We start from the raw sequence: 17,802 nt of genomic DNA on the forward strand, positions 1-17,802 counted from the left end.
TCTCTCTCGATAGTTAGGTAACCTGAGGAATCAAGGTAAATGAAGGCTAAACTGTATTTCCCACCTTCAGAGTTACTGAAATTATATTTACCCAATTATTCTGAAACTCATTCAGTCATTAGGTGTTGATTTGTTTATGAAGTCAGCAACTGACAGCTGTTTGGGTCTCATTAGGCCCTGTTCTTATATAAATGTCTCTCATAAAAACAAAATTAAATTTCACTGGGTTAACAAATGTTCAGTTCATATACAATATAATTTCTTTGTGCAGGTGTATAGATATTCAATATTTCCACTCTAAGTTGTCCTATCTAGCATAATTTCCAAAGGTAACAGATCTTCGACAATGCAGACCACATTTGCTTGTCTGCATTAGATTTATAGCTGCACATGCTTGAATTAAAACAGCAGAAGAAAGATTTGCCAAAAGGAATACTGCTTCAACCTAAACTTTGCTTCCTTTCCCCAAAGCTTGGGAAAAACATGCCATTTACAAAAGTTCAAAATGAATATAATAAAGTGATCAAGAATGCCAAGGAGAATAAATGCACTTTATCCTTACAACAGAGCTTTTAAGCATTATAGATCCGAAAACAATGATAATAATCAGTTGAACACTATTTTTTAAAAAAATACTACAGCAACAATGTTTAAGTATTAGTCAGTAGAAATGTTAAAATAAATATCCTATTGGGTTGTTTGTTTTTAATAAACATTTTTACTTTCTTTACCCTGAGCTTTGGAAGGAAATTTGAAAAAGCAGAATTCAATTATTTACATACATGTACTTAAAGGCAAATGGTCCGAGGAATAATTTAGCAGATTTTTCTTCAGTCTGTAAAAAGAGATAGCTTGTAATAAAACATCTCTTTAGCTCATTGAGGCATTGAACTGAAATCCTATTTAATTTCCAGACATTTAATGAGCACCCCACAATGTGGCAGGCACTGTTTTGGAACTAAAGAGTTTGAAGATCAATGTATTTCCTCTCAAGTGTCTAATAAGCATTGATGAGAATTTGACCTTTTCTTACTATACTAAAACGTGCAACCCAGTGGTACTACTTTTTAAGCTAAGAAATAATGCAACATACAATTTGAGTGTAAAATAACCTGCAAAGCTTTTTTGATAAAGGACATTTCAGATATTGCCTAAGCTACACTAATTAAGAATAATAATTTAAAATGTTACTGGAAATGAAAGGACATTTCTAAAATACACTATCGGTATTATCTTATCATCATAATGAAACTGTAGCCCACATGTCAATAAAATAAAAATCATCATTTTTTAAATAATGAGGGTAATATACTTAATGGTGAAATAGTGCGGGGCAGGGGGGAACCTCAGTTTTGCACAAAGGATGAACAGTATTTCAATTTTTTGATGTGTTGATTTTTTATAATCTTGATAGATATGCTTGGAATATCATTGAAATTAAGTAAAAGTCTTGATTATATTCCCAGCAGTAGATATAAAATAGTAGGGTGTTAGAAAAAGTAGCAACTTGTTATACAAAGCATTAATAGAGTACCCAGGAAATGGCTCACAGTTGGATATAAAAAATCTGTGGAAATCAAATTTCAAGCATTTTCCAACTGACATAACGATGAATCCTTAAAAATAATCAAGGAGGCATTCTTCTATAACGCAGTAATTCAATCTTCAACTAAAGGAGGTATAATAATAATTCTAGGTTGTTAATCTAACCAATTGTTTTTGTGTAGAGCTAACTTTGTATCAAACATTCTGAGAAGGGGTGATTTAGTAATTTTCTTTACAAAAGGGGTCTTGGAAGGCAGATTCCACAGAAAAATATAATTTTTGTCTCTTTTACGCCTTTTCTGCCACACAAATCATAGAATCTTAGAATTCCAGAACTGCAAGGGACCTTTAAGATGATTTAAACCTCTTCATCCTACACATAAGGAATCAGGATTGAAGAGACTGGAATGAGTAAGGCATGTACTTGACTACTGGTAGAGATATGCTGAGAACTTAAGTCTTCTAATTTCTAACCAAAGGTTCTTTCTTGGGTGAGCTCATCCTGTCCCAGGATTTAAATAGTACTTACAGTATTTACCTTTTCAGCCCCAACCTCTTTTCTGAGCTCCAGATTCACAAGTCCAATTGGCTTCTCGACTGTTATGTTTGAATAGGTAAGTATCTCAAAGTTCACATCACAGAACAAGGAGTACTATGATTTTCAATTCCTGCCCTAAATCCACTCCTCTGGTCTCTCCTATCTCAGTCAGTGGTACTACCATCCAACCATTTTCCCAGGCTCAGAACTTGGAAATTGCTTTTGATTCTTCTCTTTCTACCACAGCCCCCATCTGGTCCATCAACAAGCCATATCTGATTAAAATATATTTCACAAATGATGGCTCTTTCTATGTCCATTACGGTCATATTCTAAGCCACATAAACATCTAATGCCTGGACCCCCGACCTGTCTCCATTCTTTCTCATACAATTCATTCCTCACACTGCCCCCAGTGTGATCAGTCTAACATGAAATGATGTAATGTTTGGGGAAAAAAATGTGCTTTTCTCTTTCACATTATTGAATGTCTTTCTCCCTAGTTACGGAGCCTGGAGGATGATTTTTATTGTTACTGAAAGAATGTGAATACAGAAAAAGAGTATATATCAAGCTTTCAAAAGAAAAAGTGTAGCCTTGCAGCAAGAAAACAGCCTTGCAATCCAAACTGTCTTGACAGGAGACCCTTGTATCATCTTTTATGTGGCATACCCAAAGGAACCGGTTCATTGAGTTTTCCCATAAAAAGTTGAGTCAAAAAAGGAGGTAAGAAAAAGGTAGGACCATTTGGAAACCAAATTTTCATTAGCTCTATTTTTTCAAATATCCTCAGTATAAAAGAAAGATCTGGGTCTTTTGATACCGAAAAAAAAAAAAAAAAGGACGTATCTTGCCATGTTATGCTTAACTTTTCTTCTTATTCATTGTGCTAAAGAGATAGTAAATGCTAAAGTGACAGCTGTATCTAAAGATGTCATCTCTCACCAAGTTTTCTGGGGAAGCAGCACTATGACTCTTCTCCACTGTGTGAACTCACTGGCATGGTAAATACTCGCTGCTGTAAACTCCTGACAACTCGGCATGCTTGGAAGGCATTCCTAAAAGAGAATCAGGCAAAAATTAAACTTGGCTTCTGTTTCCTCCATGGGCAATATGTTTACTCACTCAACGCAAGCGAATAAGATCTTAGAGGAATCTAATGCTATAATCTTAACTATTCGCAATGTGGATGCAATCCATAATTTTTTCTTCTGTGAAGCTGTAATATTTGGGAAATAACTGAAACCATTTGCCACAATGGAATTAAATGTCTTCCAATTTCCATGGAAAAACAAAAAATGGATTAGGATCCATTTTTTTGCTTGTTAGCATAACACCAGCATTTGGTAAAATTATACTATTCACTATGGTATTTTTACATTTATGGTAATATCAGGTCACCAGTATGTATATATAAAGAAGTACACTGTATTCTAAGAAACTAGATCTACGTATTTCTTTTTTGTTTTTTTAAGGCAAGAGATACTATATTCTTCATATGGTCTACCTACAGGTGAAGAGACTTAGAAAAGAACAGATGAAGACGTGCTATAGGGAAAGAAGAGACATTTATAGAGAAAGAGGATTAGAAAAAATAATGTTCAAAACACCATCCTGGTGTATCTAGTTCTAAAGTTATTCCCGTTTCTTTTTTATTTTCAACTGCCTTTTAGTATCTGATAGTGCTGAATGTGGCATCCTTGTAATCCACTGGTGACTTTATGTCAATTCTAAATTACAAAAAACATTGTTCCTTTTCAACCAAATCTAAACTTTTAGAATTATAATTCTTTGTTTCCTATGTAAAAAGGTGAAGGCTACCTATCACAAGCTTTAGAGAAAACAGACTTACCTCTTGGACGAGGTGCCAGGTGAGGCCATGGTTGGTTGAATACTCCAGTTTCACCTGGTTGTCCATGTGCGGAGTGTATTTCTGGCCACAGCCCATCACCAGACTGAACTGAATCATGTAGGATGCTCCTATTTGCATTGACTGTGTTTCCACATAGCGCATACTTGAGGCAAGTTTAGAATCTCCTGTAAAACTGAAAGATACAGGCGGAAATCAGAAAATTAAGAGCAGTGATTTATTAAGGAAAACTCAAGCTCTTCATTTCATATAATATATCAACATAGCTTCATTTTACTTACATAAACCTTGCCAAGTTCTAGGGTGGATTTCAGTTAATCTGAAAAATGAAACTTGAAACAATCTGCCTATCAAAGAAGCAATATATTTTTAAAGTTAATACCTAGGGTTATCAAATATATTTGAAAATGGGTACTCACTCATAATACTGCTCATGAGTAATATAAAACCTTTGACCCATTAATCTCACTTCTTGGAATTTATCCTAAGGAAATAGTTCTAAATTCAAAAATAATTTTATGAAATATGATGAATATTGCAGTTTACTTATAGCAGGAATTGGTAACCACTTTAAAATCAAACTATAGGGAAAATGGAATGCTTAAGTAAACTGGTATAGCCACTTGACAGATTGTCCATATTTCAAATATTTATGTTGGTAATGAATTGACATTAACTTGTATGTGATAGAGTAAGATAAAAAAATTCACAAAACAATGCATGAAGGAAACTCACCAGAATGTTTACAGTGGCTGTGTTTGGTGGTAGGAAATTAGACAGTTTAAAAGTTTTCGTTTTTCTTATTTTTCCAAATAGTCTTTAATGCTCAGGCATTAAGTACTGAAAACATCATAATTTAATTTTAATGGCTGTACTTCACGTTAGTAAAATTCCCATGTTTTAGTGGGTCCCAACTGAGTACTATATGACTGTAAACTGTTTGAAGGCAGGCACAATGACTTTTTCAGAGAAAACTCCTCAGGGAATTTATAACCTACCAGAGGACATTAAAATATGGACACATTGTCAGTGTAGTTAAGTATGGGCCAATGTAAATATTCCCAGGGCCAACCACACCGGGGTTCGTCTGCCACAGTACTCGCTACTGCTATTCTGAAGCAGGTCGAGTACCACTCTGCAGCAGTAAGAGGACTTCAACTGAATCACTATGCTGTACACCAGAAACAAATTACAACATTATAAATCAACTGCACTTCAATTGAAAAAAATGTTAAAAGAAACAAACAGTAAAAGGACTAAGCTGGTAGAGACAAAGGAGATCATGCAATACTCCATGAAATCTTTGAGGCATTTAATTTTTTTTTCTTATTTCCCCTTTGCTGAATCAGCAAACTAAGAAGTCACTACTCTGACTTGCTTCTTGCAGAGATTAAGATGTTATTTCAAGATGGACTATTGCTCATATGGAAGATCATCATGGGCTTGGGCTCAAGGTTATAAAATGTAAGAAGCTTTTTCCAGACAATGACTAATTACTGTTTAAGTTTTGAGATAAGGTTTTGCACTTGGACAACAAACAGAGGAATAAAGTGTAAGAGCCCCAATCTCTGCTTTAGTGTACTGTTGACAAAAGGCAGGGAAAAGTCACACTCAGCACTACTGGGCTTACAAATCCAGTGCCACAACTTGTTTATTAATAAAGATGCCCACCAGCTGCTGCGTTTGGCCTGTGCTAAGCACAACACCCACATTATCTTCCTTAGTCCTATCTTTACAATAACTCTGTGAGGTGGGAACAGTTACTTCTTGTTAACAAACGAGAAAATGGGGACAGTAAATGGTAGGGACTCCATGAGAAATCAGCTTTGCCCGACTTTAAAACCTCTTAACTAAGACATTATCTCTCTGCCTTTCTATTACTCTAAGATGGAGAAGAAAAAACTGTCCTTTTGAATTATTTTCATTTATAGTTAATTTAAAAATCACTAACTTTCAGTTACCATGCAGTGATACTCTGATATAGAGACATAAAACCATGATTGCTGATATGTGTTAGGGTATATAGGATACAATCTAGAAAACAGAAAGCTGTAGAATGCAATTTTTAGCAATATTACAAAATAAAAGAAATCAATATAGAACACAAACACCAGTAAGCTGTATAGCCACCAACTCATCTATATAAGTTGCAGTCTTTTAAAATGGCAACAAACGAACAAAATCCCAAATACTTCTCCTTGTGAGAAATAACTGCTGCTTTTAGCTTCAAGGGTTAAATGCTCTTTGTAGTACCCTTAATTAGAAAGGTAATCCGAGGCAGCCAACTAGGCTTCATTTAACTGTTTACCTTAAGGCACAGTATACACCCTGGGCATCCAGTAAAAAGCCATGCGGTGCATGGTAGCACACGGGTTCAAGGGTCTGCAAGCCACACAGAGGTGCTAAAACTTTCTCACTCATGTCACATGTAGTGTTTCTCTGCCCCAGCATTTCTTAAGTAATTTAAGATTGTTTTCACAATTAGCTCCTTTTAAACGCTTCCCTTCTGAGATGGTTGAGTGTCCTGGAAATTCTACACAGAAAATCTGCTACGTTTTGCAAATAGTGCCTGCACCTAACTTTTGCATGGTTACAAGTTAACCATGAACCTGGTCGGAAAGAGGAAGCCTTATCTGAGAAGTGTGTGCTCAGTAAGCTATCTTGATAACAGCTTTTAAAGGTGCCAAGACACCAAGAAAGAAACAGGATAAAAAGTACAGTAAAGGACAAGTTAAGAGGCTAAATGAGGACAGTTAAACAGTGACAATAAAATTCTTACTTAACATGACTATCTGTTCCACCGGTAGTTGTATTGTTGGGGAGGCGGATCCAGCTCCACCCACAGCCCCTCCTTCCCAGTCACCTTCCAGTGATTGGTCTGGGGGTATCCATGTCCACAAGTAAGTTCTCACCAATGGGACGTAAAGGAAAGATGCTAGGTGGGTTTACTCACTCAGCTTTAATATAATTTTTTAAAAAGAGACAGATGGATTTGGCTAGCATGACTTTTCCCTGTTGCTCCTACTGTCTTCCTTCCTTCCTAACAGGGCAGCAGCCTTCCTGTGACAGTAACGGAACAAACATACAGTTGGAGCTCTCTCTGCTGAGATGGCAGAGTAGAAAGAGGGGGGAAGCATCGGTCCCTGATGGTCTTGTTAAGCCGTGCAAACAGTGCCGGACTGCCAATCCTGGGATTGCTTATTACAAGTGACAAATAAGCCTTTTCACTTTTGTTTACGCCATGGTCAGTCTTTTCTGGTTGTTTTTGTTGTAACCTAGAGTTGAATGCATTTCTGATACACCTGCCATACTTCATGGCCCTGAATGAAACCTATTCTGATGTCTTAATCTAAAGCAAAATAACTCACGAAAAGCACAGATGTCTGTGTCTTAAAATCTCGACCATTCATAGGACAAGTTCACTCGATTATTTATGATTTATTCAAGACTGGCTGAAAGCCATTGATACTAGATATGGCTTTTTCCTCCTGAATACTCTGATGTTCATACACAGCTGGAGTTTCAGGGGAGAGAATTTCACAGACTGCAATTCTTCAATTTACAAAACTGTTCCTCTTTGCTGCTTCTCTAAGTCAAGATATGTTTATAGAGGCAAAAATGAAGCTAAAGTTTTCTGTTGCAATCATAGAAACAGGAAAAAAAAAAGTCCACATCAGCATTTGGGGGAGAAATTCTGGAGACACAATGCATCAGGAATCGGAGGTTTAGCATTATTCATTTGATTTGCAAGAGTGCCTCAAAAAGAAAGGAACAATTAAAAAATCCTGAATCTAATTATAAGATTTAATGAGAGAATGGGGACATATTTTTCCATTAGGACAAGCTTACCTCCCTGTGCCTTTCCACTTCCACCTCTGAGAAGGCTAAGCAGGCTCTTTGTTATGACCCTGGTAAACGGATGACATCATCACGTAACTCAAGTCCCCACAGTTGGATCTTAGTCCACAGGATAGGTCCTTCACCTCCCCCTCCCTGGCTTAACCTCATGTATTGCTGAGGATCTGTTTTCCTGACCAGGCTGGAAGCCACTCCACAGGGAGAGGTCACACCTTGTTCATCTCTGCATCCCCTAAAGCATTCAGAGCCTCGTGCACCTCAAGAAGCACCTGATACTGATGCAAGACATCGTGGTTTTCTAACAGCTGGTCTATTCCATTTGACCTCTGAGTCAAGGCTACTTGGGAGACATCAGGGATCCTTAACGTTGTGTTACAGAGAAGGAAAACCGAGAGGCTGAGTTGCTGGCCCCGAGGGGCACACAGTTACTTAAAAGCTAGGAACTAGGAGTTCTGAGTTCTACTTTGATGTCCTTCCCACAATGTCACGGCCATCAAAGGCATGCAAAGAATGTTAAATAAAATGAGCTCATCAGTAAGGTCTCTCTACTGGAGAGAAGGCAAGTTTTCCAAAATCACAATTACTAAAATGCTGTGAAGAACACAGACAAGGTTTTGAGGTTATCCTCACTTAAAGAAATTGCTCTTTCTGCATTTCCCTAGAGTCTTGCTCCCATCTCCAAAAAAAAAAAAAGGTTCTTTTATATGAAAGGAGATACAGATAACTAAAGTAAACCCGAGAATACTCGGGCCACAAAGCCCCTTAAAACCAAATTCATGTAAAACAGCCAAATCACTTAGGGACTGAGCCATTTTTGACAACTGATCCATCTCTTTAAGAACAGTTTGTATATTCTAAAAGTTAAGCCCTTGTCAGCTGCAATAACTTAAATAAATAAAAAAAAAATAAAAAAAGAATAGTTTGGTTAGTAAGACAATGTGGCTGAAGTCTCCATGGGCCACAAGAGAAGACACTACACTAATATTTACATTTCTTAGAAACCTCAGCAGAGTTTTACTATTTTCAAGAACCCCACGGAAAAGAACAGCCCCGCAGAACTCATTTTTCAGAGAAACAGAAGACCACCACAAAGCTGTTTTTGGTCTGATACTATGCAGAAGTTATATAATTCATCTGCAGAAGGACAATATTAGAAGCCTCTCTAATACTATCCTTCTGGGAGGTTTGTTCTTGTAATCATCAAATAAATGTTTACTAGAGTTGACAGAAAAGCTTGTTGATATTGTGGAATTAGAGGTGGCATTTTAACTCACTTCTTATTTCTATAATATTATATCTCAAAAGAGAAAAAACCATATTATTCTAGTGAATTATATAAAATTTACACTTACTGGAAAAAACAATCTGACAATATAGAAGCATTTTTTTGAAAGTAAAAATTCACAATTCTACTACCTAGAGATGACCATTGCTAATATTTTGGTATAAATACTTCCAGACTCTCTTATCTTACAAATACACACACATAAACACTCACTTTTCTTTCTTTTAAAAAATAATTATAGAGTCGTAACAGTTCTGCTCTTTCTACAGTTATTTCATTGCTATCGTTTCATATTGAAAAAATATGGTAAGATGTCATTTTTTAATGAATAAAGTCAAGCTCCAATTATGGACATTTTTCGAGGTTGTTTCCATTTTTCTGTTATAAAATGCTTCTATAATATGCACCCTTGTATGTCTTTGTGTACTTGTCCAATTATTTTCTTACAACAAATTCCTAGAAGCAGAACTGCTTGCTCAAAGCAAATTTTAAAAGTTGGCACTTAGTGCCAAGTTGCCCTTCAAAAAGGTTATACCAAGTCACATTTACCAAAAACATTAATGACGACGGAGCTGCCAATTCTTACCACATATCAATACTGAACACTGACAATATTTTTCATTTTAGCTCCTCTATGCATAGTCTTTTAATCTACATTTCTTTGATTTCTAGATAAGTTAACATACTATTCATGTTAACTGTTTATTGGTTATTTGTAGTTTTTTGGGGTGTGAATAGCTCTTTCATGTACTTTGCCCATTTTTTAAAATTGGGATTTATCTTTTCCTTGCTTATTTTACAAGTTCTTCACATATCTGGGATATGCAGTCTGCCATCTATGTGGTAAATATCCCCCTGCTCCCAATTTCTTGTCATGTTTTGTTTTCAGGGAGGTCACACACACCCCTGCCCCAAATACAAGTTTAAAAATTTCCAGTGCTGGATTATACGATCTTAATGGCACAGGCAATGCAAAGGAGCTGGGGGAGGAAAGAGCCTGACTTGCTGAAGGAGATCAGGGAGAACGAGGTGGCTGGGGTGGACTGAGTGAACGGCCGGGAGGCAGGAGGGGCTGACCAGGCCAGGACACCCAGCACCCAGCACGGAGATCTGTGAACCACTGTCCGTAGAAAGTAACTGTCTCAGCCTATTTAATATTTGTTTCAGCAAGCCAGATGTACCATAATTGTAGACCATGAAATGCGGATTTCTCTTGTTAATCTGGTTAGTGTTACATTCTCTTACTTCTGAAATCTCACTCAGCTACTTAGTCCAAAGGGAGATTTTTAGGGAAATCGAACTTGAGAGAAATAAATGACTCAAAAGTCAAATGTCTGGACATCAACAGGACGTAAGTCTTAGACCACAGCCAGATTATTCATTCTTTCAGCAGGTTCTAAGCCTTTGTCCTCCCACCTTTCACGGGGTCCATTCCTCCAGTGCCATCAGCCGATTCCTCGCACCATCATAAACACATGTGGGTGACACGCAGCCTCTGAGCTGAGCTCCTTCCATTGTTTCTCCTATTACCCCCCTGTCTATTCTCACACAGCAGCTACAAATATTTTTAAAATATAAGTATGATTACATCACTCCTTTCCTTCAAATTATTTACTGGATTCCTGTAACACTTAGAATAAAATCCAAAATCTTCATGTTGCTCTATGAGGCCCTACATAATCCAGTTCCTTGCCTGCCTCAAGGCCTTTGTTCTTGCTGTTCTCTCTGTCTGTAATGCTTTCCTGGACATTTCCACATGAGTGTCTCCTTCTCATTATTCTGGTCTTTACACTCCCAGGAGGGCTTCCCTAGAAGGGCTAATGCCTCCCAGGAGGGTTTCCCTAAACATCTTACCTAAAATAGTCTCACTCTCCACTCCTGCCATCCAACCCTCCATTCCTTTATGCTTACAGTACTTACCACTACATGGAACATGATTACAAACTGGCTTCCTTGTTCACTTATGTTTTTCTCCTCTAAAATGTAAGTTCCGCCAACAAAGAGCTTTCCAATCTTTATCTCCAGTACCATCTGCTATTCCTACAGCACAAACACTGCCCACAGTGCAATCAATAAACAGTTGAATGTATAAATTAGTCTATCAACAAATGAAAAATGTCACGTAATGAAATCCTCATGATGAAAAAGCCTAATAAATTGACTTTATTTTAGAAAGTCATTTATAAATCTATTTGGGGGTATATTAAATTATACTGCCAATTTTATAGAGGCATGACATGCCTGGGTACTGAAAAGACTCTCTTCACAAAGTTGTTGAAAATAATACCATTTTTCAGCTTGTCACTCAGTGTATTTACCTGGTCTATCTGCTAAGCTTCCTAATCACTTACCATGAAATGGTAGTTGAAATGGCTCTTGGGAACCAGTTCATCTCAACTGACATCCTTCGGCAGTACAATTAGAGTTGATTCACTGATCTTTTTAATAGTCTTTGTAAAAACATAATCCCAAGAATACTCTAGGCTCATTAATAAACTAGTTCAATTGCTAAAATTTCTATATAAGATATAGGTTGATGTTCAATGAAAGAAAAATCCAAAAGAAATTTACTTGGCTATTATTTTTACTCTGTAGGTAGATTCATCTTATAAAGGGATAGTCATGAATTTGTTTTTCTTATAACCTAAGGGATCAAGGCTGTCCAAAGTTTCAGCTGGGCACTAACCCAACCTCTCTTTTGTTGACGTTGACACATTTCTTGTATTAGCATCAGGCAGCCTACTTGACTAGTTTCAGAAGAACAGTCCAAAGACATAAAGATCAGCATGTAGAGAAAACTCTTGACTCTTCAACCCTGAAAACATATTCCTATTTTAAAAAATTAACCAAAAGGTAGCAGAAGAAAAGGTAGATGTCATAAAAAAAATGTTCAGCCTATTGCTTGCTAAATGTGTATTAGATGCTCCTGTGGGCTTGAAGGTCCCCGCAGGTGCATGTCAGGTTTGTGAAAGCGTGAGTTCTGAAGGGGTTTCTCAGGTTCAGCTAGGAGATCTTTTTGTGTTATTCATTACTGCACATTTCTGTTGATTCCTGATGGTTCTTCTAACCTAGAAGTACCGCAAGAAGTACTTTATAGCTCCTCTTGTACAGCACGTCTCATTCACCATTCACTTCTGCAATATTACTGCATAACTATTATATAATGCTAAATTACTGATTTTCTTCAATTGTGAATAGAGCCACTGTGCTGTTTCCTACCTCTTATTGCAAGTGAATTGTATTTAATTTGTATTATGAGATAAATAGGCTTTTAGGATCCTTTTATCCTGGGATTTTCCCCTAGGAAACTCTTGCTTCTCAAAATATACAAATTCTTTTTCATTGTGCATGCTTATAGATGCCCTGGGAGATGCGAAATACACTTTTTGAATGTCCTGAGCTCGTAGCTGTTTGTCCACTCCCTCTGACGTGGGCCATCCACCTTGCAGCTGTATCCTTCTTTTACAAATCAGCTTTCCTACATCTCCAGGGCTGACCATGTCCTCTGGGGCTGGTGTCAAAAACTAGGCTTCCAAAATCCTCCCATCGAACATTACATACCTCACAATGTTACCCTCTTTCCTCAGGCCTTCTGTCATTCACAGGTAATTTCACTTCTTGCTTGTTGCTCTTTTACTTTCATCTTTCACTACTGCCTTTAGGAAATTTTTCTTTCTAAAAACTGTTATGGAACTTCTATTTCTAATGCCTATGAAAGTAACTAAGAGACCCTTTCAACACTTCCACATTGCACTTATTTCTAAATCTTTTTAAAATTAAATCTGCTTTTCCTCAGTCACAACTAAAGATAAAGACTATAGCTTTTCTTATCTCATCTTATCTTTTTTTAAAACATTTTTCCAGTTTTACTGAGATATAATTGCCATGTGCCATTGAATTAGCTGTACAACATAATTATTTGATATATGTATATGTTGCAAAATGATCACTTTGATAAGTTTAGTTAACATCCATCACTTCACATAGTTAGAAAATTTTCTTTCCCCTGATGAAAACTTTGAAGATCTATTCTCTCAGCAACTTCCAAATATACAATATTGTTAACTATAGTCATCATGTTGTACATTACATTCTCAAGTTTACTAATCTGTAAGTGAAAAGTTTGTGTCTTTTGACTACCTTCACTCATTTTGCCCACCTTCACTCATTTTGCCCAATCTCAACCCCCACCTTTGGCAACCACTAATCTGTTCTCTGTATCTGTAAGTATGGATTTTTTCAAGGGCCATACATGCTGTTTCAAATGGTAGAATTTCCTTCTTTTTTATGGCTGAAAATATTCCATTGTATGTATCACATTTTCTTTATCCATTCACATGTTGACACTTAACATTGTTTCCATACCTTGGCTATTGTAAATAAGGCTGCTTCAAATGTGGTGGGGTGGGGGGTGGTGTACAAATATCTTTTCAAGATAGTGATTTAATTTACTTCAGATATATACCCAGAAGGAGAAATGCTGGATCACATGAAATCTATTTTTAATTTTTTGAAGAACCTCCATACAGTTTTCCATAGTGGCTGCACCAATTTATGTTCCTACAACAGTGCACAAGGGATCACCTTTCTCCACATCCTTGAAAATGCTTGTTATTTCCTGTCTTTTTGATAATAACCACCTTAACAGGTGTGAGGTAATAACTCATTCTGGTTTTGATTTGCATTTTCCTGATGATTAGTGATGTTGAGCACCTTTTCATGTACCTGTTGGTCATCTGTATGTCTTCTTTGGGAAAATGTCTATTTAGATCCTCTGCTCATTTTTAAAAATCAGATTGTTTTTGTTGTTGAGTTGTGTGAGTTCTTTACATATTTTGGATATTAACTCCTCAGATATAGGATTTGTAAATGTTTTCTTGCATTCTGTATGTTGCCTTTTCATTTTGTTAATAGTTTTCTTTGCTGTGCATAAGCTTTCTAGTTTAATATAGTCCTGCTCGTTGGTTGTTTGTGGCCTTTCTTTTGGTGCTAAATCCAAAAAATCACTGCCAAGACTGATGTCAGGGAGCTCACTGCCTACGTTTTCTTCTAGAAGTTTTATGGCTTCAGGTCTTATGTTCAAGTCTCTGATGCATTTTGAGTTAATTTTTGCATATGATGTAAGATAGAGGTCCAGTTTTTTTCCTTTTGTGTGTGGTTGTTTGGTGTTTGGAAAACACAATTTATTGAAGAGACTGTCCTCTCTCTATTGGACATTCTTGGTTCGTTTGTTAAAAACTAATTGACCATACATACATTGTTTTATTTGGGGCTCTCTTTTCTGTTCTTTATTGATTTACATGTCTGTTTTTATGCCAATACAATACTGTTTTGATTACTACAGCTTTCTAATACAGTTTGAAATCAGGGTACATGATTCCTCCTGCTTTGTTCTTCCTTCTCAAGACTGCTTTGCCTATGTGAGGTCTTCTTGGTTCCACACAAATATGAGGATTGTTCATTCTATTTCCGTGAAAAAATGCCATTGGAATTTTGATGGGGATTGCATCGAATCTGTAGATTGCACATTACAGTATGGGCAGTAGGGATATTATAACAATATTAATCATTGCAATCCATGAGCACAGAATATATTTCTATTTACCTGTGTCTTCTAGAATTTCTTTCATCAATGTCTTACAGTTTTCAGTGTACAGATCTTTCAGTACCTTCCTTGCTTTAATTTACTCCTAGGTATTTTATTCTTTCTGATGCAGTTATAAATGGAATTATTTTCTTAATTATTCTTTCTAGCAGTTCATTGTTAGTGCATAGAAATGTAATTGATTTTTTGCATACTGATTTTATATTCTGCAACTTTGCTGAATCTGTTTATTAGTTCTAAGAGTTTTGGTGGCACCTTTAGGTTTTCCGTATGTAATAGAACATCATCATCTGCAAAAAGAGACTGTTTTACTTCCTCCTTTCTGATTTGGAGACTTTTATTTCATTTTCTTGCTTAATTTTTCTGACTAGGAGTTTGAGGACTGTGTTGAATAAAAGTAGTGACAGTGGGCATTCTTGTCTAGTTCCTGATCTTACAGGAAATGCTTTCAGCTTCTCATTATTGAGCATGATGTTATTAGCTGTAGGCTTGTCATATGGCCTTGATTATGTTGCAGTACGTTCCATTTATACCTATTTTGTTGAGAGTTTTTATCCTAAATGGAAGTTTAATTTTCTTCATCTATTGAGATGGTCGTATGATTTTTATCTTTCATTTTGTTCGTGTGGTATGTAACTTGATTGATTTGCACATATGGAACCATCCTTGTCTCCAGGGATTAATCCCACTTCATCACGGTGTATATTTTTTTAATGTATTGTTGAATTAGATTTGCTGGTATTTTTGCTGAGGATTTTTGCATTTATGTTCATCAGGAATCTTGGCCTGTAATTTTCTTTTCTTATGGCATCCTTCCCTAGTTTTGGTGTCAGAGTAATGCTGGCCTTGTAAATGAATTTTGAAGCTGTTCCTTCTCTTTTACTTTTTGGAGGAGTTTGAGAAGAATTGCTATTCATTCTTAGAATGTCTAGTAGAATTCACCAGTGAAGCCCTCTGGTCTTAGGCTTTTGTTTTCTGGGAGGTTTCTGATTACTAATTCAATCTCCATACTAGTTATCAGTCTGTTCAGATTTTCTGTTTTTTCATGATGCAGTCTTGGTAGGTCGGATGTTTCTAGGAATTTATCCATTTCTTTTAGGTTGTCCAATTTGTTGGCATGTAACTGTTCATATTAGTCTCTTGATGATCCTTTGTATTTCTGTGGTATCAGTGGTAATGTCTCCTTTTTCATTTCTGATTTTATTTCAGTTTTCTCTCTTTTCTTCCTGGTAAGTCAAGCTAACAGTTTGTCTATTTTTTTTTCTCAAAACCTGGCTCTTAAGTTTACTGATCTTTTCTGTATCTTTTAAAGATATTATCTACATTTTCACTGATTTTATCTATTATCTTCTATTTCATTTATTTCCACTCTGATCTTTGTTATTTCCTTTCTTCTCCTAACTTTGGACTTATTTTGTCCTTTTTTACCCAGTTCCTTGAAGTGTAAAGCTACATTTGAGAACTTTCTTGTTTCCTAATGTAGGCTTTATTACTATGAACTTCTCTCTTAGAACTGCTTTTGGCTCCATTCCATATGTTTTGTTGTGTTGTATTTCCATTTTCATTTGTCTCAAGATATCTTTTGATTTCTTAACCCACTGACTGTTAGGTAGCACATTGTTTACTCTCCACAGGTTGGTGGATTTTCTAGTTTTCTTCTTGTAATTGATTTCTAGTTTTGTACCATTGTGGTTGGAAAAGTTGCTTGATATGACCTCAGTCTTCTTAAATTTGTTAAGATTCGTTTTTGTGGCCTAACATATGATCTATCCTGGAGAATGTTCTATGTGCACTTGAGAAGAATATGTATTCTGCTGATTTTGGATGTAATGATTTATAAAGGTTTGTTAAGTCCATCTGGTCTAACTTGTCTTTTAAGTTCAATGCTTTCTGATTGATCTTCTGTCTGGAACCACTGTTGAAAGTGGGGTATTGAGTCCCTCCTAGTATTGCTGTTGATTTCTACCTTCAAGTCTATAAATATTTGCTTTGTATATTTAGGTGCTCTTATGTTGGGTGCATAAATATTTGCAAATGTCTTGCTGGACTGTCCCCCTTATCATTATGTAATGCCCTTCTTCATCTCTTATTACAGTCTTTGTCTTAAAGTCTATTATGTCTTATAGAAGTCTAGCTACTTCTGCTTTCTTTTGGCTTCTGTCTGTATGGAATATATTTTTCCATTCCTTTATTTTGAGTTTGTATGTGGTCTTAAAGCTGAAGTGAGACTCTTATAGGCAGGTTCTTGTTTTTTAATCCATTCAGCCACTCTATGACTTTTGATTAGAGAATTCAGTCCATTTACATTTAAAGTAATTTTTGATAGATATGGACTTATTACTGCCATGTTGTTAATTGTTTTCTGGCTGTTCTGTAATTCCTCTGTTCCTTTCTTCTCTTGCTGTTTTCCTTTGTGATTTGATGATTTTATCTAGTGGTGTATTAGATTCCTTTCTCTTTATTTTTTGTGTATCTACTCTGGGCTTTTGCTTTGTGATTACCATGAGGTTTATATAAAATATCTTATGACAGTCTATTTTAAGCTGATAACAACTTAAGTCAAATGCATACTAAAGCCCTATATTTTAACCTCCCACCAAGTTTCATGTTTTTGATGTCGTAATTTACATCTTTTAAAATATTGTCTATCCATTAACAAATTATTGTAGTTGTAGTTATTTTTACTGCTTTTGACTTTTAACCTTCAGAATAGATTTTTAAGTGGTTTACCCACCACCACTGCAACATTAGAGCATTCTGATTTTAACTATGTGTTTACCTTTACCAGTGAGAGTTATACTTTCATACGTTTTCCTGTTACTAATTAGCACCCTTTTGTTCTAGATTGAAGGTATTCTTTCAACCTGTTCCTTGTAAGGCCCATCTAGTGGTGCTGAACTAACTCCATTATCCTTTGCTTATCTGGAAAACCCTTTATCTCTCCTACTAAAACCAACTGCCAATTCTAACATGCTGTAGTGACCATCCCCTCACATTTTTACACATTTTGAAATCAAAAGTCCACATAATATGAAAGCAACATCCTTCCCTCCTGCATACTTAACTAGTCTACTAGATAAGACAGAAGAATGTAAATGTCC

At 36.1% G+C, this 17,802-nt stretch overlaps 1 protein-coding gene across 1 annotated transcript in view; it reads right to left on the reverse strand.

The window, feature by feature from the left end:
• The window catches only part of RELN (reelin), a 444,588-nt gene that overhangs the window by 115,617 nt on the left and 311,169 nt on the right, over window positions 1-17,802 (reverse strand). Inside the window, exons 21-22 of the mRNA XM_010946673.3 lie at window positions 3,936-4,128; window positions 3,029-3,141 (exon numbers count right to left, since the gene is read on the reverse strand). Of these exons, the coding sequence (XP_010944975.2) occupies window positions 3,029-3,141; window positions 3,936-4,128 (306 nt within the window). The remainder of the gene's footprint in view (window positions 1-3,028; window positions 3,142-3,935; window positions 4,129-17,802) is intronic.

This window comes from Camelus bactrianus, chromosome 7 (genome assembly GCF_048773025.1).
Source record: "Camelus bactrianus isolate YW-2024 breed Bactrian camel chromosome 7, ASM4877302v1, whole genome shotgun sequence".
NCBI classification, from domain to species: Eukaryota; Metazoa; Chordata; class Mammalia; order Artiodactyla; family Camelidae; genus Camelus; species Camelus bactrianus.